Source organism: Trifolium pratense, linkage group LG4 (assembly GCF_020283565.1).
Source record: "Trifolium pratense cultivar HEN17-A07 linkage group LG4, ARS_RC_1.1, whole genome shotgun sequence".
In the NCBI taxonomy this organism is placed as follows: domain Eukaryota; kingdom Viridiplantae; phylum Streptophyta; class Magnoliopsida; order Fabales; family Fabaceae; genus Trifolium; species Trifolium pratense.
In genome coordinates, this window is record NC_060062.1 from 29,666,275 (window position 1) to 29,693,350 (window position 27,076).

General features: G+C 31.6%; 1 protein-coding gene and 1 pseudogene across 1 annotated transcript; both read right to left on the reverse strand.

The window, feature by feature from the left end:
* Window positions 1-796: 796 nt before the first annotated feature.
* LOC123881799 (zinc finger CCCH domain-containing protein 25-like) lies at window positions 797-5,511 on the reverse strand. Its single transcript, XM_045930541.1, has 5 exons — window positions 5,340-5,511; window positions 4,903-5,085; window positions 4,691-4,800; window positions 4,114-4,301; window positions 797-1,763 (listed from the first exon to the last, which is right to left on the reverse strand). The coding sequence occupies exons 2-5, from the start codon at window positions 5,073-5,075 to the stop codon at window positions 1,065-1,067; spliced, it is 1,170 nt and encodes a 389-aa protein (XP_045786497.1). The 5' UTR covers window positions 5,076-5,085; window positions 5,340-5,511; the 3' UTR covers window positions 797-1,064.
* Window positions 5,512-16,709: 11,198 nt separating this feature from the next.
* On the reverse strand, window positions 16,710-18,503 carry LOC123922437 (annotated as a pseudogene).
* Window positions 18,504-27,076: the final 8,573 nt, after the last annotated feature.

A 27,076-nucleotide genomic window follows, 5' to 3' on the forward strand; every position in this document is an offset into this window, starting at 1 on the left:
GTTGCTAGTTTGAATAACAACTAATTTGAATGATATTGAGTTTGTATAAGGGCTAGTTTGAATAACTAGTTAAAATAACATTAAGATTGAATAATGGTTGGTTTTAATAATATTGAGTTTGCGCAATGGCTAGTTTGAATAATGACTAATTTGAATAATAATGAGTTTGTACAACGACTAGTTTGAATAATATTTAGTTTGCATAACAGCTAGTTTGAATACCGTTGAATTTGCATAACGGTCAATTAGAATAACAACTAATTTGAATAATATTGAGGTTGTATAACAGCTAGTATAAATAACGACTAATTTGAATAATATTGAGTTTTCATAGCGGCTAGTGTGAATAACCAGCTAGAATAATAGAGTTTTCATAACAGCAAAGAAAGAAAAAGTTGAAGATAACCACATATTTATGCAAGGCAGACAATAAATGTAACTAACTCAAAATTCGTTCAATACTCACTTTGACAGTTAATCAGTTGAACACAGTTCGTGATAAAGATAAGATGAGTTTGGATTAAAAATAAAACTTGTTAAACAAATTAGTTTCAAGTTTAATTTAGAATTTGAAATCAAGTTTAAACTGGTGCAAAAGGAAGGTCTAGTCAGAGTTGGAGCCAGGAATGAGTTAGGAGGGGATATACTAATAAAATTATTACCAATGTTAACAGGTCTTTACTTTTGTGTATAAACGTTTAGTTATACACAAATGACTAATAAATAAATAAAACAAAAAAAAAACTTCTAGTTATGCATTAGCATTGGTAGTTAGACACCATGGAGCAAAACAATATTTAACAAACTCAGTCACTCCAAAAGGAAAATCATTACTGCTAGCTCTTATGACAGTTTAACAAGTAAATCATATGACAAACAAAATGACTAAGATAACATTACCATATTCGATTCCTTAATTAGTGCCTCAGGGACATTAGTTAGCATTTTCCATATAAATATTATAAGGAACGAGCCAAAATTCAGGTTATCAAATGTCACAGCCTCACAGGACTTACTACAATACTCATTCTTGTCCGCGATAAACCCAGGCCTCAAAATTGTCACTACCTTCCGGACCTCTTTTCTTTTCTTCGTTCAGATTCGTATCTTCCTTTTGAGTCAGATCGATCAGTATCATTTCTATATGATCTGTTATCTTGCTTCCTATCATGATCTTCTCTTGACCTCGGCACAGATTCGTCTTCAGTGTGCTTTCTTGATCTCCTCTCTTCCCTATTACCATGTTCTCTTGACTTGCTTCGAAAATCATCAACATCCTGCCTATTTGGTCTTTTATCATCTCTTACATCAGAATCTCTTGACTTGGATTCAAACTCGACATCATCTCGTTTTGTTGACCTCCTGTCTTCCCTTCTGTTATCTCTTGGCTCAGATTCCCTACCATCGTAACCATCCCTTGATCTTTTTTCTTCTCTCCTATGTCGATCTTCTCTTGACCGATGTTCAAATTCATCGCCACCATGCCTTCTTGGTCTATTTGTTTCTCTTCTACTGGTATTTTCTCTTCCCTCAAATTTATCATCGTCATCATGCCTCCATAACTTCTTTTCCTCTCTTCTATCACTTTGCTTGTCTAATTCCATCTCATTGCCATGGGCTTTGGGGCGTGAATCTCTGTCTCTAGTTTCTGGAATGCGATTTGATTGGTTGTTGTCATATCTTCTTTCTTTCTTGGGACCATCATATTTGTCATTATCCCATTTTGCGTTGCCATTCTCACCCCAACCGGTATTTGCAGCTCTCTACAAAAGGATAACACAATCAGTGAAGAACTGAAAGCATACAATAAGTTAGCAGGAAATATCATCTGCATCTAAGCAGCAGTAGAAGGATCAATTCCACATATCAGCAACTTTTATAACATAAACAACTTTAAAGCTTCAACCATAAGTAAAGAAAAACGTATAAACTATACAAAAAAGAAAAAACCGGGAAGATAAAGAAGCATCAAAGAATTACACACAACAGGGTGTTGAAGACAAATAAATTCAGATTTCAAGTAATAAGAACTTAGAAGGCATTAAGCATGTCTACAGTTATGCAGTACAATCAGAGGTCGCTGTATCAACTTCTATTTTCATTGCTTGGGTTATAGCATGGGAGACACTAACTTCATCCTACTACTGACAATGAGCTTCCAAATATAATTCAGTAAGTTCGGTGAAAGAGTAGTATAGCAGCTTGATAGGAACCTGGAAGAGAAAATAGAAGTTAGTTAGTGAGATGACGCTGATGTCACATGAATGGGGTTATAAGAGAGATGAAAGGAGGGAAAGTAATTCATTTCAAGGAGAAATATTGTTAGAGTTGGTTAGGAGAGTTTTCTCTCTGGTTAGGAGCTTTGCTCTAGAATAGGAGTCTTTGACTCTGGTTTATCTCTTGCATTCTGTTATTTTCCATTGTAGAGCCTTTGAGCTCCATTATCAGTCAATAATAAACACACATTTTCCTCTTTGATTTTTGGGTTCTATCAGCAGCCTACTTCCTAATCAAAACTTCATTTGAGTTTATTTGAATTTCTGGGTTCGAAAAACACATTCAGAAAAGTGAGATTCATGCCATCATTGTGCCATGTCTATATGTTGATACTAGGTCTTGGTCCTCGAATCACTATCAAAACTTGGTGGCAATTCAATTGCAATACTATCAAGGTTGGAATTAGTTTATTATAATAATATACTAAAAATATTAAGAAATTCACAAAATATCGGATAGAGGTTAAAATTCGTATTCCCAGTTCAACTTCCCCGATATGCAGACGGGAGGTTCCGAACCAAGATTATTTACTAATTTTAATCATTTTTAAATATCCCATTACTGGTTATCATAGAATAAGGCCATTGCAAGAGCACAAGAGCTTATCAGTATTATAGGGGGCATTGACAAAAGCTTACAGCTACATGGAATTATCTTATAACATAAGCACTTGAGTATAAGTTTGGAAGAGCTAATGGAAATATTTTATGACATCCAGAAGTTGCTTTTAGCTGATTTTCATAAGCTCCCTAGAGTAGCTTATAGAAATATAGAAACAACTCATACAAATAACTTATGCAAAGTTTCCCCTCATCCTCTACTTAACTGTGGAAACAATTTGTAGATAAAGATTTCATGATAAGCGCTTAATTAAGTTGTATACCATAAAGCCCCCAAAAGCATAATTGAAACAAACTGAAGTTTTTTTTTTTGATCGGCAAACAAACTGAAGCTTAAAGATACCATTTTAAAATAACCACAAAACTGTGCACTGCGATTCAACTACAACTTCATATAAAGTTTAGTGTAAAGGAATATACTAATCATCAAAATCAAGGTGATAGCAAAGTTTTAGTCATCAAACCTCAGTGTGAAAATTCATTGTTCAACTTTTACACCTACCATTCTGCTCTGCTCTACTTGGAAAATTTGCTTACATATGATATGACCATAAATGTTCTAGTTTCCAATCAGTATAAGGTTTCAGAATAAAGGGAAAATAGGATTTTCCGGTATTGAGCTCTCTTTGACTGGAGGAATAAGTGAAAATGGTTAATTTTGTATTATACAAAAAGCTATTAGGTGTAATAAGTATATAGGTGTCCAAGAATTCCACCTGGAATCAACACATTCTAACTTAATGTGTATGTGGGTACGAAGAAATTCATTAAACCAGGCAAAACACGTGTACGTTGAAAGAGATACCAGACAGCAAGCCTACCAATCAGAAACAAATATTTGATGTTCTGTATATGTATTGAAAGAGAAAACAAGACAATCATTAAGGTTATAGGTGTGTGTAATATAACTAGAAGTAATCAACTTATTAACTAAAATGCTGAACTTTCAATGTTAGCAGAGACAGATCAACAGCCAAAGCTACAACCAATACAAAATTCACTCCAACAATCAAACACAAATACTTCATGCAATTAAGCCAAAAGGCATAGCAGATGAACACTTTTATTATATTTTGCAAAAAGTCAAACTTCAATAATCAAATTTTCAAGATCATGGGAGTAGTAGAACTAGCATATATTAATACACAATTTTAAAAAAATAAATAAATTAAGAATTCAAATTCCTTTGTGGCATGATTTTAAATTCTTCACTTACTTGCTCATCATGAGAAAATTTGCATCCAGCTCCACGAGTACATTCCCCTCTTTGAAAAGCTCGACAAACACCACGTGCCTCCCTTTTCTGCCTCTCTGTCTCTTCATCTTCCTCTTCTTTCTTCTTATACTTATCAACATGATCAACTCTAATAATCCTACCTAAAACCTGAGCTCCATTCAGATTATCTGAGAGACAAAACCAAACATTACAACGCAATTCAGCATTAAATCCCTGAAAAAACATATAATTAAAGAGTAAATAGTTATTTCATTACTTAAACGTGTTGTGTCGTCAAGATAGTACTTGAATGTATCAAAATTAAGAAAACATATATGAATGCTTCTATCAATAGTCAGTTTGGTCCTTTAATAGTTTAATGTGTCTTTTATTAGTTAGTTTGGTCCTCACATGTGTCTTTCATTATTCAATTTGATCCATAAATTTTTTAACAAAAGAAACCTTTGGGATTTTTTTGTAATTTCAATTCATTCAAGGATAATAGTGACGATGACTCACACATTTAAGGTCAAGTAAATAAAAACAAATTTTAAAATTATAGGATAGAGAGACCAACCAACAGCAAGATTAGTGCTTCTTTGATCTTCAAATGCAATAAATGCAAAACCCTTTGATTTTCCAGTACCTTTGTCTCTAACTAAATTAACATCAACAACCTCCCCACATCTGGATATCACCAAAACCAAATAAAGTTGGCATCTTCAAAACAAAATCATATTAACATTTAACATAAACAAAGAAAAAAAAATGCATGAAAAGATTACATACTGAGCAAAAACAGCTAGCAAATCACCCTCAGTAAGATCAAAGGGAATCCCACCAACAAAAACATAAGCAGAATCTTTGTATTTAGTATGCCACGAAGCTTCTTCGCTGATGTTTAATGCAGCTTCTCTTGAATTGATTTTCTGAATCCGTTTCACAAGTGTTAATGGGTTCATGTCTCTTTACCTAGAAAACATAAGCAAAAACAGAGAGAATGAGGGTTTTGGGTTAGGGCAAAAGCTTTATAATAGAGTATAGGACTAGGTTGGGAATTATGTCAAACAGGTTGTGTGCAATAAAATGAGATTTAATTTTAAGTTGGAATTGAGAAAAGAACAATACAAAGATTATTATATATAGTGAGATCATTAAAATCAAATGGATATATAGTTCCGATTTTTGGGAATGAGTGAAAGTGAGGGGAGAAAGAACCCTGATACCTGTGAAATGGTTCTGCAGAGGAATTGTGCGAAAGCATATCACGTTAGTACAGGAGATTCTTGCGAAACGGGGAGAAGGGAATTTTATCAGAAACAACCGTCTGTCTTTGTTTGGGATCTAGGGGCCGTTAGAACTCGTTTATATTTTAGGCTATATAAGATCCGTTTGTTTGAAAAAAATAAGAAAAAATCAACTTTTTTAAAATTTTTAAAAAAAAATTTGTATATTATTCATAAATTTGTTAAAGCAATTTATTGAAAAATAGTTTATAAAAGTAGTACAATTTTAGTTAATAAAAATAGTTAATAAATTTTAGGTTAAATAGCAAGACGATAAAACTTAAAGTCTAGAGACGCACGAGAAAGTTGGGAGCGCGAAACGAAATACTTAGAGTTTGTTTGATTCATTTCTCAAAACAGTTTTTTATCTTTTAAAAATTAAAAACTAAAAAACTTGATTGGTAATCCAATTTTGCAAATGTATTTTCAAAAATTGTCTTCTAATTATCAATTTTTAAAACTAAAAAAGTAAAACATATTCAAGAAGTTTTGCTTTTCTCTTCTTAAAAACAATTTTCTAAAACACATTTTAAAAACTAAAAACCAAAATTGTTTCAAACGCGCCCTTAAAATACTCCTCATTTAAAAACAAAGATTTTATTTTACCACTCTATCCATTTTCTCGCACACCATACAAAATTACCAAAATATTCATGTTTGCTATTTAAGTAGCAAACGTTATAAAAATGAGAAAATTTCATGTTAGGAGGGTATTTTTTTTTCTTCAAATTCTCATTTTTATAAAAATCCGCTACTTAAGTAGCAGAAGTAGCATACAAGTATCGGACGTTATAAAAATCTTGAAATTCATGATAGGACTTTTTTTTTTCTCTACTCAAATTTCACATTTTTATAACGTAGCGGACAAGTAAAAATCTTGAATTTCATGTACGGTATTTTTTTCCTTAAAATTTCTCATTTTTATAACGTTGGTTACTTTAGTAGCAGAAGAGTAAGAATGACAACTCATAATTGCAATGCTTAACTGTCAACTGACTAACTAGTTGCCTAACTGCCTTACAACTATAACAACAGATAACAGAACAGATGCTTAACCATCTGATAGAACATCACAGTATTGGATAGGTTTGACAATTACTAAACAATATGCTCCCTTAATTTCAAACCTATACATCAGTTCCTAACTTGAAACACTCCAAGTGAATTCCTTAAGCTCAAAAACCTGTTTGTTTTCAAACTCTTTGTCAAAATATCTGCAACCTGAGAACCAGTTGCACAATGCTCCACTTCTAGGCTTCCTGGATTGACTTGCTCCCTTAGAAAGTGAAACCTTGCCTCAATGTGTTTGATCCATGCAATGTATCTCAGAATTCTTCTGACTGCATTGTCCATATCTAACTTTCTAGGATCTTCCATGAATCTACTCACTAAGCCCTTAACCAAGCATATATATGGCCTACTCTTGCACAGATATCTCAAACATCTAGCAAACTGCTTGAACATTGTAGGATCCTTACTTTGATTCTTCACTTTGATTTTACAATCTGCTTCTCCACTTTGAATCTTTTCTGGCTTGAGATTCAGTTCCATATATGGCTTACTTTCAACCATATTGAATCTTCTCAATATTTCTCCAGCATACTTCTTTTGATGTAGCATTAACCCTCTTGTAGTTCTCAGAAATTCTTTTCTTAAGAAACAAGATACTATGCCTACACCTGTCATTTTAGAATCGGTTACTGGTTTATCAGCCAATAATGCACACTGCATTAATTCACCTTCTTTATTGACTTCACTGTCATCTGCAAGCTCACATTCTTGCCATCTGGCTGGAACTTGTCTTTTCCTTTTTGATCTGGATTTTGTTTCTACACTAGCCTCAACTTTTGATGCTTCAACCTCTGTATGAGCATTAGAGTCTCTTGTTCTTATTGATTTGACTCTTGTTTCTACATTAGCCTCAATTTCTGATTTTGTTTCTGATACTTCAACAACTGTTTCAACATCTGTCTCAACACTAGGGTCTCTAGCCCTTATTGATCTGGCTCTTGTTCCTATATTGACCTCAATTTCTGGTTCTGGTGCTTCACCATCTGCTTCCACATCAGTCTCAACAGTACAGTCACTATCACTGTCTTCATCTTCTGTTGTGCTTAGCACTGGCCTGCTACTGCTACTGCCAGAAATCCAATCCCAGGATTTTGCTTCATCAACTATGACATCTCTACTGAATGTCATTTTCTTTGACTTAGGGTCATACAGCTCGTATGCACCAGTTGCATGATACCCAACTATAATCATTGATTCACTTCTATCATCCAGCTTAGTCCTCCTTGCTTCTGGTACATGCTTGTAGCACAATGCACCAAAGACCTTAAAGTGACTCACTAGGCTTTTTGCCACTCCATACTTCTTCTGGTACTTTTTCTTTGAGTTTCTTTGTAGGGCATCTGTTTAGCACATACACTGTAGTACTTATAGCTTCACCCCAAAATGACTTAGGCAGATTTCGATGCTTCACCATGCATCTAGCCATGTCAAGTATTGTTCTATTCCTTCTCTCAGCCAAGCCATTGTGTTGAGGTGTGTATGGAGTTGTGACTTTATGTTCAATGTCATTCTCTTCACAAAATGACTCAAACCTTCTTGAAGTATACTCACCTCTTCCATCAGTTCTGAGAATTTTAATTCTCTTGCTGCTTTGATTCTCTACCAAAGCCTTGAATCTTTTGAACACATCAAATGCTTCATCTTTTGACTTTATCAGGTAAACCCACATTTTTATGCTGAATTCATCCACAAATGTTATGAAGTACCTGTTTCCACCAAGTGATTTAACATCAAATGGCCCACACACATCTGAGTGTATAACTTCCAAAACATTTGCTGATCTTAGTGGCAAAGATTTTGTGAATACATTCCTGGCTTCCTTGCCTACTAAGCAACCATCAGAAATCTTGTCTGGCATCTGAATTCTAGGCAATCTTGCTACCATCTCCTTACTTGCTAACTGGTTCATATATTTAAAATTCAAATGGCCAAATCTCAAATGCCATAACCAATTTTGTTTATCTTCTGAAACAACTTTCATGCATTCTACTGTAGCATTGTTGATCATAGTTTTGAAAGTTCTATTCTTAGCCAAAGGTGACCTCAATACTAACATGTTTGCAGGATCATAGAGTTCAAAATTTTCATTCTTTATACTGACTGAGAAGTCTTTCTCTATCAATTGACCAACACTAAGCAAGTTACATCCATACCTGGTACAAACAAGATGTTTTCAACTATGGTAGAACTACCATTCTTTCTCTTGATCACCATGTTCCCAGTGCCTTCTGCTTGTATGGACCTACCATCTGCTAGTTTCACTTTGCTTTTTCTTGTGTCATCAAATTTGATCAGCCAGTCTTTATGACCGGTCATATGATTTGAACACCTTGTGTCCAAGAACCATGCTCCACTAGCAACTTTATCTTCGATCTGACATAGCAGCCATGAAGGTTACAATACCTTTACCTTCATCTGAGTCTTCTTTCACTAAGTTTGCTTCATCATCGCTGTCTTTTGCCTTCTTTGATCTGCATTCAGATTCATAATGACCCCATTTCTGGCAATTGTAACATTGAATGCGACTCTTATCCTTTTTCATTGGATTCAAATTTGATGATACTCCTCCTTTCTTGAATGATTCAAATTTTTCATCAAGTTTCTGCTGGTTTTATGAAGCATTCTTGGACTTATTCTTTTCTTTGTAGCCACCATTCTTCTTGAATGTTTGAGCTTTCAACGCTTGTACAGATTCTTGTACACCCTTTATCTCATTAAGCATCAATTCATGTGCTTCTAAAGAACCAACCAAATCTTCCAATTTTATGTCTACTACTGTACCAGCTTCTTGGATAGCAACAATAACATGATCAAAATTAGGGGTTAAGGTTCTCATTACCTTTTCAACAATCATCTTCTCAGAGATTTCTTCACCGCAGCTCTTTCATGGTGTGAACCAGTGCTTGAACCTTTGATGCATAAGATCCAATCGATTCATTGTTGTCCATTTGCAGTAATTCATACTGCCTCCTCAATGATTGTAGTTTCACAGCTTTCCCCTTTTCTCCACCATCATAATACTTCACCAAGATATCCTATGCTTCTTTAGATGTTTCAGCATGAGAGATCTTATCAAAATTTGCTGAATCTAGTGCAGCCTGAATTGCATACATTGCCTTGCAATCTTTCTTTTTCAAATCTCTGTGATTGTTTCTTGCCTCTGCATTTGCATTTGCAGGTAATGCTGCAACACCATTAATCACCACTTCTAGTGTATCTTGAAACCCAAACAGAGATTTCATTTGCTTGTTCCATCGTTCCCAATTCTTTCCATCAAGAATCGGAAGATTGTTGGGTAAACCACCATTGCCACTTGTCATTGCCTCTGAATGTTGACAATCTCACCCAAGAACCTGAATCTTGTGATGCTACACAATGAACCAAAAGGCTCTAGAAACCAATTTGTTGGAGAACAAACACACACACTTTGTGTTATTGAAGAAGAACAGAATTTAGGGAGAAAGAAAAGAGTTTTATTGATTACAGAATATGAGAAACGTTTACAAGAGGTTCTGAGAGGGTAAAAGAAATGTGAGATTACAACTGTATTTATAGACTATACAGGGTAACTACCTCTCTAAGTAACTAACTAACTGCAATGCTTAACTGTCAACTGACTAACTAACTGCCTAACTGCCTTACAACTGTAACAACAGATAACAGAACAGATGCTTAACCATCTGATAGCATATCAAAGTATTGGATAGGTTTGACAATTACTAAACAACACATTTGAATGATGTAATAGTTCGGTGTGGCAGAAAAACAATTCACAGTTTCTTGGAGGTATATTCTGTTTCTCCCTTCTTAGTTTCGTTTCATTTACATTAATTATATGTTTCAAAATCTAACTTTAGAAGGGAATGGATCCCCTCTAGTGGAATTTTCACTGGATACCCTAATGTTTTAATCTGAACCATCAACCATCATCTCTTTTTTCAAATTTTTTCTCTCTATTTTTTTGTAGGGTTGTGATTAAACTGGATGGTAATATCACGCATGTAATCCACTCCCCTAAAAGAAGTACACAATAACTTATATGCATGATTTCATCAATTTATATTCTTACTTATAAATTTAGTTTCTAGCTTTAGAAAGTGTTTACACTCTACACAATCATCTCAAATAATTATTGCTGAGTGAAAAAATATTATGAATTGCCTATGATCAAATTAAACGATAGTTTTCCAAAAACAATTTTTCCATGCACATCAAATATTCATGTAACAAGAACATGCCTTAGTACATATGATTATAGTCACAATATGGATAAAATTCAATAAGTCACGTGACTAACGTGAAATTAATTATATGTTTCAAAATCAAACTTTAGAATATAAGCGTATGATTTGGTTAATTATATGTTAACTAGGGATAAACCCGTGCGTTGCACGGGTTCGATTAAAATATATAATTAAAATATTTTTATAAATAAAAAATAATAATTGTGATAAGTATAATCATATATAGTTAAAAGATAGACATTAATTTAAAATATGATTATATTTAATATTAGTATATAAGTATAAATTTTTTAAAAAAAAGTTGTTTAGAAATATGAGATTTTTCATTAATTTATATCGTAGTTTTGTTTATAATTTAATGTAATAGATCTCTTATAATATTTTAGAATCATATTTTATTTTAATAGTGTAATCGTATAAGATCTTAGTTTTTTTTATATGAATTGCAACTGTATAGTCACATGTACCACTTTGCTTTTTATTTTTGATGTATTTTTTTTCCAATAAGATCTTAGTTTGGATGTTGATTTTCTTTATAAGATCTTAGTTTATTTTTGTTATAAATGTGAATATTTTTTGTTGCCAATATATAAGTTTGGATGATGATTTCATATATATGAATTTAGGCTTAGTTATTTGGCTCAGGTAAAGAAAGTTTATTATTTTAGAAGAATTTCACATGTCATCTTATTATTTGCTTTAAAAAATGTTATATTTTTCTTACAAACATCTCACTATTTTATTTTGAGCCGTAACTTAAACATTTTTTTAACACTTTATAGAATATGTACTTATTTTATTTAAATATTTGCATTATTATTTAAATCAAATCAATAATTTTGGAATTTTTAGTGAATTTCAGATCACATGCACACACTATATGTAAAGAATGAGATTATCTAAATCACCTTATTATTTTGCATGTAATTATGTTTTAATATCTACGGTTTCTACAATTTCTAAAATTTATTTTGACGTATGAGCATCAACAATTTATATAGTTGATGATTTTTCATCTTAATCTTGAAAAATTATAACTATTTACTCTACCCCTTCACACAATTTAAGGTCTCTCAGATTTATAAAAAAGACGATTCTTGGTCTGATAATAAATTGTTTCTATTGAAGTTTCTTCTCAAACATTCACCTGGTAGAATATTTATATCCCATATTTTATTGGTCAAAAATTTTCATAATGTTTTTAGCTAGCGGTTTTATTTATCTTCTTTTTACTATGCTTAATTCATTTTTTTTTATCTTTCATTTTTTTTAATGATTTTTTTGTCCCCTCATTTTTTTTTGTCTTTTGCTATTGAATAATTTTTATTCGGGTTTTCAGTATAGTTTAGTAGTGCTTATTAGAATGCAATACTCTTTTTTTATAGAGGGGTACTTTTTTTTTATAATACAAAGCAGTACTCTTAAATCATATTCTCAAAATATTATGCACAAAAAATTATTAGATCGAATTGTAGTCTTGCAAGATCTTAAAAGCAATATAAAAGATACAATTTATAAATCCAGTAACCTGGTTACACATGAAAATTATTAGAGTTAATGTCTTGAAAGATTTTGAGAACGTATAAAAAATTGAAATTTATAAACAATAAAAGACATATATGTAAACTAATATAATTTTTTAATCATTGAATAACGTAACTGATATTCAAGAGATTGACTCATCAACTACCACAAAAACCAATACTTGAAATGTAACCATCAACCCATAAGGTATTCAATGCAAAAAGTTATTTCATTCTAATAGAAGGTGAATAATATGTAACCTTTGAATAATGAATAAGAATAGTAAATGTCATTATATATACATAGTATATTTTTTATGTTGAGCATACATATAATTTATATATACATACTTTAGTGACGTATTTTCATTTTTTTTCTTTTATAATTTTGATCCTCTTTTTTTATTTTAGCACCATTAATTTACATTATTTGTTACTTATTAATTTCCAATACTTCCAAGGTATGCATAGATATAATATACCATATATAAACGTAATATTATAGGTTACTTGCATTTTATTTTTTACAATATTTGCATTTGTTTTAAACCCATTATAATCTGCCTAGATATAATTTATGTTAGTCTCAAGACCAATGATTTGGATGATGAAATGGACACAAAATAAATTTTAGAGTAATGTTTAAATATAGCTAGAGAAAATTTTCTCTAAAGCATGCTACATAGGCAAAAATATGGAGGCTTCAAAATAACCAAGAGTAAAATACACATCTTGTTGAAGACGAACCGTCACATACATGTTATTGGTCATATATCTAGCTCCAAAAAATGCATGTTGATTTTGACCGCACACATAACTCCATTATAGAAAAACGTAATCCACAATTATTAGAAGACATAATTCATAATGATTATGAATGAAAAATGTAGAACATAAAGACGGTTGTAGTTTTAGCACTTTTTTTTTTACCAGAAAGTTTTAGCACATATACAATGTAATATCCACAATATTATGAAATAAAATAATGGAAAAAGATTTGGTTAATCTAAATATATAGTGACTTCAGCTTCAATCCTATAAGAAAAGCCAATGAAAAATTTGAAGAGTATCATCAAATAGTTGTTTGAATAAAGCGATGATGATCCAAAATCAATTTTTTTTATTATAGATAGATAGATAGATAGATAGATAGATAGATAGATAGATAGATAGATAGATAGATAGATAGAAAGTTGTAGAATTGTAAAAGTTATATTATTTATTTATTCACCTAGAATAAGAAGTTGCATGAAATTTTTTAGAGGTGTCAAATCATCACAATGCTTGCTTAATAGATAGAAGATAGATAAATAGATTTGAAAATTGAAAATAAATACAATATTCTAACAATTACTTAAAGCTTGCAACTGTGGAACAAAACACTAAATGACCATTTTCAACCTGAAAAAAGATAGAGATAATTAAAAAAGTTATTAGATATGATGTCTTATAAGATCATAAGAGCAATCAAACAATTATAATTTACAAACTTAAATGAAAGACAATTATCTCATACCTATGTATATCAATTTCTTAAACATTGAGTCGCATGCTTGGGAATGTAACTATATATATATATAGAAACACACACTAATGAATTTATGTAATCTTTAAAATATACTCATAACGCAAAAAAATGAGAGTTTGAAACGATGATACTTAGCTTGTTGAAGTTCCTTTGAGCAAGAAACACATTTCAGTACAAAGAGGTTGATAGATTAAAGAATGAACACACAAAATGAGTATTACAATTGCATGATGTGAGAAAGTGGATAGGTTATTGCATATTTATATAGGATACTACTCAACTACAAATATGTTTAATTTTTGTAAACGTTTTTTATATATGAAAAGTTGTGCTCTTTCAAGTTCCAGAGGATTAACACAATCATAAATTATATGAACAATTTCCGTTTTGTTTTAGGAGTATTTAATTTTAGTTGGTCCCTTTTAATTTAATTTTTCATTTTTTCATTTTTTAGTATTGATATATCCTTTTGTAAGCAATTTTATTAGATGTGCCACATCATCACAATGAAGGCTTTGGAGCAACTCAACCTTCCTTTTACTAGTAAAAGATTATAGAAAGAAAGAAATCACGCAGAGAAGAAAAACGCAAAGAAGAAAGAGGCAAAAATTAGGGTTCCTGAATCAAAGTTGCAATTGAAGACCAGAGTCGCACGAACTCAAGAAGCAGTCTCAACCGTCGATTCCTACACGAAACCGTACGCGAAAAACAGATTCAATCGTAGTCGTTGATTCCTACACGAAACAACACACGGAATTGAGATGAACAAAAACAAACAGTAGAAGAACTCACAAAGAAGAACTATGCGATTTGAAGAAGATGAACAAGTTTTTCTTCTTTGCGTGTTTTTTTTTCTTTCTATAATATTTGATAAATTTTTTTATATCTAATATATTAATTTTTTTTGTAAGTATATTAAGTTTCTATTTCTATTTTTCAACTTTTTTTTAAAATCTGACATGTTATTTTCTGTTTTTCTATTTTTAAATGAAAATGACATGTTAATTCCACGTCGTCAAAAATCGTAGTCAGCATCTGCCAAATCATCAATTACTTGACATGTCAACCAAAAATTCACCTCAAAGACCTTTTTAAAAATTTTGGTATTTTGCAGAGACTAAAATCAAACTTTTTATTTTGCAGGGGCTAAAATTAAAACAAGTCGTAATTGCAGGGACCTTTTTTATATTGAAGCCTACAGATTATATACAGACACATTTGATGAGTTAGATTGGGATATGTTTGTTTGAACCCTCCATTCTTCACATCTCTATACTTAAAGATCTTCTATTCTTACCCCTAGACTATTGGGATATGTGAATAAATTTGTCTTTATTTTATACTAACAATTTATTAAAATTGGATTTTTTTTTTCACGATGATATGCGAGATTAAACCATTCTTATTTTTTGTAAGAATTTACACTGACGTTGTGTATTTTTTAAACTCTTTTAAAATATAAAAAAATGTTCATTCCATTGTAAAATTTACTTTTTTATTTTTATTTTCTTAATAAGTACCCGAAAGACTCTCTCTCTTAAAACACTTGTGTCGGCCCTAATTTTTTTTCTTTGAGTTCTCTTCTTCCTCTACCGGTTAGAGGATGGTTTTAGGTCTTTTTCTTGCCTAAAATCACCTCTCTACATCTTTTTTTCCTTACTTTTAGTCTAAATAAGTGATTTTGACATTGAGTCTTTTAGTTGCAGAATCAGAAGTATGGAGATTCTTGTGACTTTAAATTTATCATATTATTTGTAGGCATTTTGCCGTTGTATGATATTAACTTGGATGTTATGAGTTTGCTCGTAGATTTATCCTTTTTATTTTTAGTGATGTTGAATTTGTATTTGCATCTGATTTAGTCTATCGATTATTGAAATGAATATTGAATATCATTATTTTTAATATAAAAAAACAAAAAAAAGTACCCGAAAGACAACACTTGTTAACATAACCCTAAAATAAAATTAAATATGATGACTCTGAATTAAGATTATTTAATAATCCTGAAATCAATTAATACATAGTGATTAATGCATTATGCACACAGAACTTTTTTACCATACTTTAAATAATTTAATAATCATGAAATCAATTAATACATAATTAATACATAGCGATTAATGCATTATACACACAGAACTTTTTTACCATACTTTAAATAGTAGTATAGTACTGTATATTAGAGAGTTGACTCTCGAACGCTGAGACATTAATATATCACCATATTATACGTGAAGTACAGTGGCGGAACTAGAAAAAATATCGTGGGTGAGCCGAAAAATAGTCAATCTATTTTCAAATTGAATTTTTTGCTCTTCTATTTTCACATGTTACTATTTTGGTACCAACAAACTATATTTTTACTCTAAAAATTGTGATTTTTGGCTATAAAGGTGATTTATTGTCTCCAACATTGAATCTAAAGATGAAATATCAAATTTGAGACCAAAATTCACAATTTTTTCCCATTAAAATTCGCTAATTTTACAGCAAAAAAGTAATAAAAAAATATTTAGATAGGACTAAAATTGCAACAAATGTGAAAATATGGGACTTTAAAAATTTAATATTAATTAAACATATTTTTTATGTCATTTCATATTTATATACGCTAGTTCAACTGCTAATTTTATCTATTATTATAAATTCAATTAATTATGAACTAACATTTACACTAATACTTGAACTAATATGTGTACCGAATTACTTATAGTCATCAATAATATACTCTAAATTAATATTTATATTAATATTTGTACATATATATACCGGGTGACTTAAAATCATTAATAATATATTTAAATTAATATCCTACATATAAAAAAAAATTATTTTTTGAGGGTGGGGGTGGGCCGCGGCCCACCTCAGCCCACCCCTAGGTCCGCAGCTGGTGAAGTACTTTGTATTATTTGGACTCCTTTTCCTAGAAAACGTAAAGTAGTTAAGACAAAAAACCGTAACGTCTTTGTCTTTGCTGAAACGACTTTAAGGCCTCTACAAATTCATCTTTCCCAAAATCTGGCCAAAGTTTTTTATGAAAGAAAAATTCTGTATATGCCAATTGCCATAACAAGAAATTACTAACCCTAAGTTCTCCGCTTGTCCGGATTAATAAATCCGGATAAGGAAGTTCGGTACAATTTGTCTTCAATTCTTTTTCAACTATGTTTTCATTAATGTCTTCCAAATGAATAATGCCATCTTGCACTTTTTTGGCTACACTTTTACATGCTTGTACTATATCATATTTTCCACCATATAGTTAATTGCCATAATAAGATGGAGTCTTGAGTTATCCTTAGTCTTCTCTTCAATAATAGTTATAGTTTTCTGTAGAGACTTTGGGAGCTTTGATGTATCTCCAATCACGGTTATTTTAATTCTTTCTCTATTATAAGAAAAGAATTACAAATTAATTACAAAGTGTGACAAAATAGTTGTTGGTCTAACTAAGATCAATTGATAGAAGTAGCAAAAAAGAAAGAAAATAAAAATATTTGGTTATAATTATGCGATAAAAATAAAAATGGAACTAGTAGTGGTCGTGGTTTGGTACTTCATGATTGCTTCAATTTCAGAATTTGCTGTTCTTTCAAAGAGGCTGAACAAAAAATCAACTTCCAACTGCACCACCAATCAAAACTCAGGAGAAGAACAAAAGAAATAAATCACGTGCCATTAAAAAAAAACTCACAAAAACTATCTCTAAGTTACTAAAAATTAATATCTAAATTACTTAATAGAAAAATCGTTGTTTTCTATTTTTTACAAAGAAAATTACTATTCTTTTAATTCGTAAGAAACGGATGTTAACGGTAGACTCAACTACAAGAAGATTCTAAGAATTTATAGTAGGAAAATACTAACGAATGTCATGAAGTCAATCTTTAGGCATTTTTTTTTGGCATAAACTGAGTATCGTCTGCACGTAATTACAGAGACTAATCATTCAGTCATTCTTTAAGTATCTTAAATAGTACTCATAAGTTGTTGTGAAATATTTATGAAAATGTGTGAAGTCAACACATTGAAAATTGAAATGGTTCAATTTTTCTTAAATATACTTTGCTTAAATAAAATGCTTAAAAATTATTCAGTCAAGTAGAGTAAGCCACTCCACCTTTTGTAAAAAATCTTGAATACAAAAATATCCCTAAATTGTTTTTTTGAGGTAAAAAAAATAATCCATAAATTGATAGTATTATACTATATGTTTTATTTTCTAATAATTTTTTATTATCCTGAACAATTTCTCAAAAATAAATTTTTTTAAAAATACTTTTTTTATATATCGAAATATAATAAAAAATGGTCAAAATAATTGATATATTTGGTTTAAATTTTAATACATTAACTTTCTTTAACTTAATATTTTTATATTTTATTACAAAGATAATATATTTAAATGAAATTGATAAATAATCTAAATGTAAATAATATTTTATTTGAGAGGAAGTAACTAAAAAAATATGAAATTATAACCTTTGGACGAAGCAAATTTTCAGTAGAAAATGCGAAAACGTATAACAGTGAGAACCTTTATTCCCCAACTTTTTTTTTTACTACCTTTTATTACCCAACATAAACATAGTTTTACAACCATTCTCAACGGCGGCACTAAGGCTACATGTCCCTCTGACGGTGGTAACCCTCTCATTTTCGCCCACCTCCTATTCCCGTCCATAATCACCGCCACATGCTTCGGCATTAGCTCCTCCCTCAGCTCTGCGGGCATTGGCTTCGATTCCAGCAAGTCTTCGTATGGGGAAGCTATTCTTTCCGCCTCATCTCAACCGTTTAATCAAATTAATCATACGGCTCAAAATATTTTATTTTAAAAAAATTAAATTATCCAAGAAAACATCACGTGACCTTTTCATTCCTTTCTATCTCTTGGGGTTTTGCCGCCGGCATACGTCGTCATCACGTAGTAATAAGTGGTTTTCTCATGACCATGTATGTTCATTACTCATGGATACCAATATGCCATCGCCACTTTATCTTTGTGTCAAGAATTTTTTTGAGGAGAAAGAACAAAAACCAAAAATCATAAAATTGGAGACGGAAAACACTCGCATATAAGAATATGCAATAAAATTGGGATGCACCCTTTCCGGTGGTTAAGCGAGGAAGACGGTAACGAAAAGATCTCCATCAAAACGATACACGACTGTGAACGGCGATGCTTCTTGTGGCCTATTATAAACAACGAATTGTGACAATGGTTCAATAACAATTGGTAGCAAGTTGTCGGCCATGGTGCAGGTCCTCTCTGCCATTGATGTTGACGGTGAGTCGAAGAAGAAATTTGGATTGACAGGGTAAGAGGAAAGATACTATAATCTCAATTCTCAAAGATGTAAGTTTGGAGAGAAGGTCACGTGCCAGGTGTTAATTGAATAAATCTAAGCCGTGTGATTAATTGATTTAAACGGTTGAGATTTGGTGTCAAATGTGTCGACAAATCCGGTCTCATGATAAATTATACAGCACATAATATGATAACACCTCAAAATAAAACGAGCAACTTGGTCACGCATCATAAAATGGGTGCTTCTATGATGCAGTCCATTTTTGAATTGTTTTGGTGCAGTCCATTTTTTTACCAATAGAATTTAATTTAATTTAATTTAATTTAATTCACACATCAGCGTAAGTCCATGTTGAGTTTCTTTTTTTTAATAAACTTTTGTTTATTGCATATGAGTCCTCCATCAAGTAAAAAATACAAATCAAAAGAATTTTTATTTGAATTTAAAATCATTTACAAACATAAAATATACAAATCATTTACAATTTTTATTTATCATTTTTAACATTCTCATTTGTGACGTTTATTTTAGTTGTAATTTTTATTTTAATTGATTTACGACTCCATTAAAATTAAAAAGAAAAATCAATCAAGAGAAAACATACAAAAATTAACAAAGAAATACAAGCATTCTTAGAAAATCAAATCTAAATAGCAGAGCGGTGCCGCTGCAACATTCGTTTACTCCTTATTTCCAGAATCTCGACTCTGTCTCCACAGCTTCTTCTTCTTCTTCGGTGTTGACTGTTGAGTCACTTCTCATCTCTCTAATTTAATTCTCTTATTTCTGTTAGATCAACTAGACCATCACATTCACATCCCTAATTGCAATGTAATCGTGATGGATTGGTGGGTGGGTGTGTCACGTAGAAACAATTACTATTTCCATTTACAGGAGTGTCTGTAAACAATTGATTTACGTGACGTGTTCTACTTTGCAGGTTTGGTTGTGCATGCAAAAGTAAGTTTGTGTGCTCAAGTTGCTATTTCCATTTACAGACACTTTTGTTGTGGTCACTATTCGAGCTCTAAACGTTATTAGACACGTCTCAGGTACAAAATATTAGTATTTATGTCAATTCTTTTATGCAATTAATTTTTTTGGACATTGTTAGTTGAGCATTTAAAACGAATGAAAATGACATTTAGGTTGTTGACAAAATAGTTTGAGGTTCATATTTGGATTACTGTATACTATTTCGACGTCTCCAAATGCAAACTTTGCTGTCCTACCTAAAAATTCAAACACATATAAATCAGTTTCCCTTGAAAGTACAGCAAAATTGTACTCGTTGACCAAACAACAAAACCAAAATACCAAATTGTACTAACATTAAAGTCCCTCAAGATTAATAGTAGTATTATTCATCCAGTTCATTATTTTACTTTTGGGTATCTATGATATTATTATAAAGTTTTTCACCATCGATAGTAGTGACTAATTTTCGTCGACGAACCTCTAGGGCACAAGTTGAATTATTTCATTCCAACCAAATTTTCTTTATATGGAGTATATATATATATATATATATATATATATATATATATAGACCAGCTTAAAAATATTTTAGATCTAAATTAACAAGGTGCACCTTTTTACTTCGGACAATAATACTCTTCTTTCACAATTTCAAGTAAACTTAAAATAAAGGATAATTTTGTACATTTATAAAAAAAACACAGCAAAACAGTTTTTCTTTCCTTAAAACTATCAAACTGTTTTTTATAATTTCTCACATGTAAATCAAGACGTTTCTCCCAACGGACAAGGATTGCATAATCATGCTGCCTTTGGGCAAATCCTGTCCTTTTGATCAATCGAATGAACCATAGCATGCCACGTGTCCATCTTCCTTCTTACCATCATCGATGTTGCTCCTTCACGCACAAATCATGTACTATATACATGGCATGGGTGATTGCCTTACGGATAGACATTTCGGTAGTAGAAATTTTGATGTTTGCCATTTTGGGTATCCAAGCTGATTGAGCATTCTGAAATTTTCAACGAAAAAAAAAAGAAGCTGTAATAATTAAATACAAAAAAGGAAAGAAAAGAAGGGTAAAAAAAGAATCATTTAATTTATTAATAGAATCTTGTGATTTTATAAGTGACTAATTAATAACTATCCGATCAAAATAAAATCAATGGATATTAATGAGGGTAATTATTTTAAAATTACAACCGGTGTAATTTGATTCGTTCCTATTAGGGTGTACATGGGTTGGGCAAATCCGGTCGACCCGGTCAAATCCACCCAACCCAATCCAAAAAAGTGGGTTGGGTCGGGCAAGTGGGTGGATATGGATTTCAAAAATGAAAAACCCATTAAAAAAATCGGGTTTCGGGTAAAACCGGACCCAACCCAAAAAACCCACTAACCCACTAGTGCTATGTTTCTTGAATTTTTTTTTATCAAAATACTAAAGATTTTTTCATTTGATTATTAAATATTTTTACATTGAAAATGAGTTATACTATTTTTTACGAAAATAAAAAAGATTGAATAATTTTTATAAACAAATATGATAACTTTTCGCATTATTTTTTTAAAATTTTAAAAAATTGAATAATTTTCATAAACAAATATAGTGATTCATGGTTTAGTCATTTTATATTAAAAAAAGCAAAAAAATCATTTAGATAACACGCTATCCAGCCCGTAAATTAGTAGATTTACACAAAAAAATGGGTGATTATTTTTTATAGTGAAAAAAAGTTACCCTATTTTTCAAGAAGATACATTGATTGAGTTATTTTTTATGAGAAACTATGATGATTCAATATTTAGATATTTAATAAAAAAAATAGAAAAATAATTTGGGTAACCCACAATCCAACCCGGAAATTAGTGGATTTACCCAACCCGGCCCAATGTTATAACGGGTGGTTATTTTACTAAACCCAACCCGGAGTACCATATGTGGTTTGGGTTTTGGTTTTGGCCAAACCCAACCCAATCCGGCCCACGTACACCCCTCCGTCCAATATTATAAAGAAAAAAAAATCATTTTTTTATGTTCCAAATTATAAGCAAAAAAAATCAACTTTTATCATTTTCAAGATAGACTTTTACTTAATTTACTCTCTCTATTCTTTTCCACATAATCAATAACCAATAAAAACTCTTTTTACATCTTCTCATGAAACTTATTTCAACAAAAACACAAAAACTCGTCCTTGAAATTATTATATTTTACTTTTCTTAATAAGTGTGAAAATATTTTTTTTGCTTATATTATGGGACGGATAGAGTATTATATATGAGGAGAGATCAAATTAAACTGCTGTCATTTTTAAAAAGTTACACTAATTAATATTCATTGATTTTATTTTGATCTAATGACTATTAAAGAGTCACTTATAAATTCACATGACTCTACTAATAAATTAAAAATCTCATTTTTTTTTTTATTTTCTTACCTTCCTTTTTAACGTCATATCCTGATAAAAAAAAATTTCTTGCAACTTTCGACTTTGTTCACTCCTCATCAACTTTGCTCAATCTTGAGTTATTCTTTTTTTTTCTTCTGAGTTTGACTTGTTATTTACTAGTACTTTTTTGGACATAACTTATCTAGTATTTTGGTTTTTAATTTTGTGACTTTTCTCTCTGCTAAATATTGTTTTTAATTTCTACGAGTTACTATGGGAACATCTGTACTCATATTACATTGCTTGAGTGATTGCTTAACACCATCTCCAATGGTGAGTGTTTATTTTTTTAAGTATTAGTACCTAATAGGTACTCTCATTGGAGCAAAACACAAAGAGTACCTAATAGGTACTGGTTCTACAATAAGAAGTGGTACCTATTTTATTTTTGTAGGTCCCATTTATAATGATGTATAGTTATTGGTGGAATGTGTTATTGGTGGAACTCGTTTAGAACTTTTTAAGAGATTTGGGTTAGAGGGATTGAGTACTTATTAGGTACTATTATTAAAAAAATTATAAATAAGTGATGTGTACACGTGGGGTCCAATTAAGTACTCAAAAATGAGTATCGGATGCTCTAATACAAAGTATATACTAACATATTGTAAATACATAAGAAACTACTACATTAATTGTATGCCATTTAATTTGTAAAACCAACGTATTTGATATTATGAAAAGACAAAGGGGTTATTCTCATTGATTACCAAAGTGCACCACATCACTTATATAGGTCAAGCACCTCATACAAGCAATGGGCTAAAGTACAACAAATTCATATTGGGCTTAAACACAAGCTAGGCCAAATATCTAACATATCTTCCCCTAATTGTATAACCATACAATTACAAAGAAAAGAAGAAAATACAATACAACAAAACACCCACATGCTAGGCCAAGCTAAGGCAAACACACTAGCAAGCAAAATAGTAGAATGCGTGCATGCCTTTGCCTGCAGGCAAGGCAGAGAGGACAACCAGTCAAGCAGGCAAGCCAGGCATGGCAGATATACTAAGTAGACAAGCAAGGCATCAAACAGTCTTCAACACTTAGCATTTCTGGGCATTTATCGTCCATAAACCAATCTTCAATTTGTGAAATGTATCAAGCTTTAGCAGTTTTGTCATCAAATCAGCAAGTTTTTCTTGAGATGTGCAATGTTTGAGCTCCACAGTACCTTCTTTTGAAAGATTTCTCAAGAAGTGAAATCTCACATCTATATGCTTACACCTATCATGCATTATTGGATTCTTTGACAATTTGATGCATGAACTGTTATCACAATAGATGACAGTCGGTTTGCTTTGTTCAAACTTCAAGTGACTCATAATGCTTCTTAACCATAGACATTGACAAGCACATATTGAAGCTGCAACATACTCAGCTTCAGTAGTAGACAAAGTTACAATGGGTTGTTTCTTTGTTGACCAAGATATTGCACCAGTTCCAAGCATAATGACATATCCAGAAGTACTCTTCATATCATCCAAATCTCCAGCATAGTCAGAATCAGACCAACCAACCAAGTCAATTTTATTTGTTCTATGACTGTACATGATTCCATCAACAAGAGTACCTTTCAAATACCTCATGATTCTTTTGATAGTTGTAACATGCAACTCAATAGGCCTATCCATGTATCTGGCAACCAAACATACTGAGTAAGCTATATCAGGCCTAATAGCTAGCAAATACATCAAGCTGCCAACCATCTGCTTGTATTCTCTAGCATCTGCAGCACTTCCATTTTCATCTTTGATAAGCTTGGATCATGGTACTATGGGGCTGCATACTTCATTGCAATTTTTCATACCAAATTTTTTCAATATCTCTACTGCATACTTGTGTTGATTTATGAATTTCCCTTTCTCAGATTGAATAACTTCTACTCCAAGAAAGTATTTCATCTTCCCTAAGTCAGTCATTGCAAATTTCTTTTTCATAGATTCTTTGAATGCATGTATCATATGCATATCATTACCAGTGCATATTAGATCATCAACATACAAGCTAACAATTATAATTTTACCATTTCTCTCATGTTTCACAAACAGTGTATGCTCATGTGAACATTTTTCAAATTTCTCTTCATTAAAGTAACCTTCAATCTTGTTGTACCATGCCCCTGAGCTTGTTTCAAGCCATAGAGGGCCTTTTTCAATTTGTATACCTCATTCTTGCTTCCTTTATGATAACCAAGGGGTTGTTCAACATAAATGTCTTCAACTAATTCACCATGTAAAAATGCACTTTTTACATCCAATTGAAACACATTCCATTTTTCTTTTGCAGCTAGAGTCAAAATTGTTATGATTGTATCCCACCTTGCCACTGGAGCAAACACTTCATTATAATCAATTCCATGTTTCTGGCTATATCCTTTAGCTACCAGTCTAGCTTTATGCTTTTCAACTTCACCCGTTTCATTATATTTAGTTTTATAGATCCATTTGACTCCAATTTCATTGGACCCTTCTGGTAGAGTTGTCAAATGCCAAGTATCATTGTTCTTTATAGATTCAATTTCTTGATCCATTGCAATCTTCCAAACATCAGCTTCTGCATAAGTTTTTGGATCTTCAGCTGGAGTGTATATAGCTAGATTGTGTAAGTCATCATCATCAAGCTCACTTCCTGATACATAGTCATTGAAACTAGCCGGTGGTCTTCTGTTTCTTGGTGCTAATGTAGCTTGAATTTTAACTTCATTATCAGAGTCACTTGGAGTTTGAATTGGATTTATAGGTTCACTCATATCTGAGTCACTTTCACCATTTATTTGACCATCATTTCCATCATTGTTATTTGTCAGAGCAGTGACCAGTTCATTGATTTCTTCTTCAATCTCATCAATAGTGACTTCACTATTCTTCTTTGTGTCAGACTTGTTCCATTCTCATCCTTTTCTTTTCTTCAAAAATCTCATCTCTACTAACAATGATTTTCTTCTTTACTGGATCATACAACTTGTATGCCTTTTATTCACCACTTACTCCAAGATGTACACATCTAATGCTTTTGTCATCCAATTTAGTTCTTTGACTATCGGGTATATGAACAAATGCCAAACATCCAAACACTTTAAATGATGAACATATGGTTTACTTGCAGTCCAAGCTTCCTCAGGAGTCATGTTTTTGACAGACAAAGTAGGGCTTCTGTTCATTACATAAGTTACCCATTTAACTGCTTCATACCAAAAGACTTTAGGCACACTCCTACCAGTTAGCATACTTCTAACCATATTCATCAGTGTCCTATTTTTTCTTTCTGAAACTCCATTTTGCTGTGGAGTATAATCATTAATCAATTTCCTTTTGATTCCTTGATTGCTACAAAAATCATTAAAAGCAGTTGAGAGATATTCACCTCCCTTATCTGTTCTTAAGCATTGTATCACACAATCTGATTCCTTTTCAACTAATGCTTTAAAGATTTTGAAAGTATCTAATGCACTAGATTTTTCTTTCAAAAAATAAATTCGAGTTTTTCTTGAGAAATCATCATTGAAGGTTATGAAATACCTATTGCCTCCATTTCTCTTTAGATTTATAGGGCCACATATATCAGAATGAACAAGTTCCAATTTCTTAATAGCTCTCCAAATAGCTTGTTTAGGAATGGTTTCTCTGTGTTGCTTTCCAGTCAAGCAGTCTACACATTTTTCATCAATTTTTGTCAACACTGGTAATCCTTTTACCATATCATTTTTAGCCAGAATATTCAAACCTTTGATACTCAAATGGGCATATCAATCATGCCATAGCTGAGACCAATCTTATTTTGAAGTTTTCAAGCATTTAGGGGAAATGACTGCAGCATTCACAATATACATTCTATTGGCTGACACATCAGTAGAGAAAAGCAAACCTTTGTCATCATGAAAGATTTTGCAAGGTATCATTTTTGAAAATGATAGTTACACTCTTCTGTTGAATTTGCCCAATGCTTAGCAGGTTGATTTTGAGGTCTGGTATATAGTATACTTCAGTGATCACATGAATTCGACCATTAATGTTGAGCTTGATATTTCCCTTTCTCATGACATTCATCTTTGAATCATCTCCAAGTTTCACACTGTCTTTATAACTTTCATCAAATTCATATAGTCAACCCTTATTCCCAACCATATGGTTGCTGCATCCTGAATCCAAGTACCATTTTTCACTTTCCAATTCATCATATTTCGTATTAGCCATGAGAAGCATCTCTTCCTCATTATCATATTCTACATACTTTGCAGACTCTTCCCAAGTTGGACATTCATTTCTATAGTGTCCCAATTTGTGACACTTATAACATTCAACACTTTCTTTGTTGATTCTTCCTCTGCCACGCCCTCTAGATGAGTTTCTACCCCTTCCCCTGTCTGCATTGGCAGTCTTTAAAGCTTGTTCTTCACGACTGGTGTGTTTACCCTTCATTCTTTGCTCGTGAATAATTAAGCTGCTTTGAAGTTCATCAATGGAAAGGGTTGTGACATCATTAGATTCCTCTATAGAACAAGTAACATAGTTGAATCTTTCTGGCATAGAACGCAAGATCTTCTCAACAATGG

Bases quoted from the DNA above. Each gene is read 5' to 3' on its own strand.
- LOC123881799 (XM_045930541.1), bottom strand. From the start codon at position 5,075: ATGAACCCATTAACACTTGTGAAACGGATTCAGAAAATCAATTCAAGA. The intron at 4,302-4,690 runs GTTGGTCTCTCT...TTTGTCTCTCAG, and splicing joins AAGCACTAATCTTGCTGTTG to ATAATCTGAATGGAGCTCAG. The intron at 1,764-4,113 runs GTAAGTGAAGAA...ATCCTTTTGTAG, and splicing joins AATTTTCTCATGATGAGCAA to AGAGCTGCAAATACCGGTTG.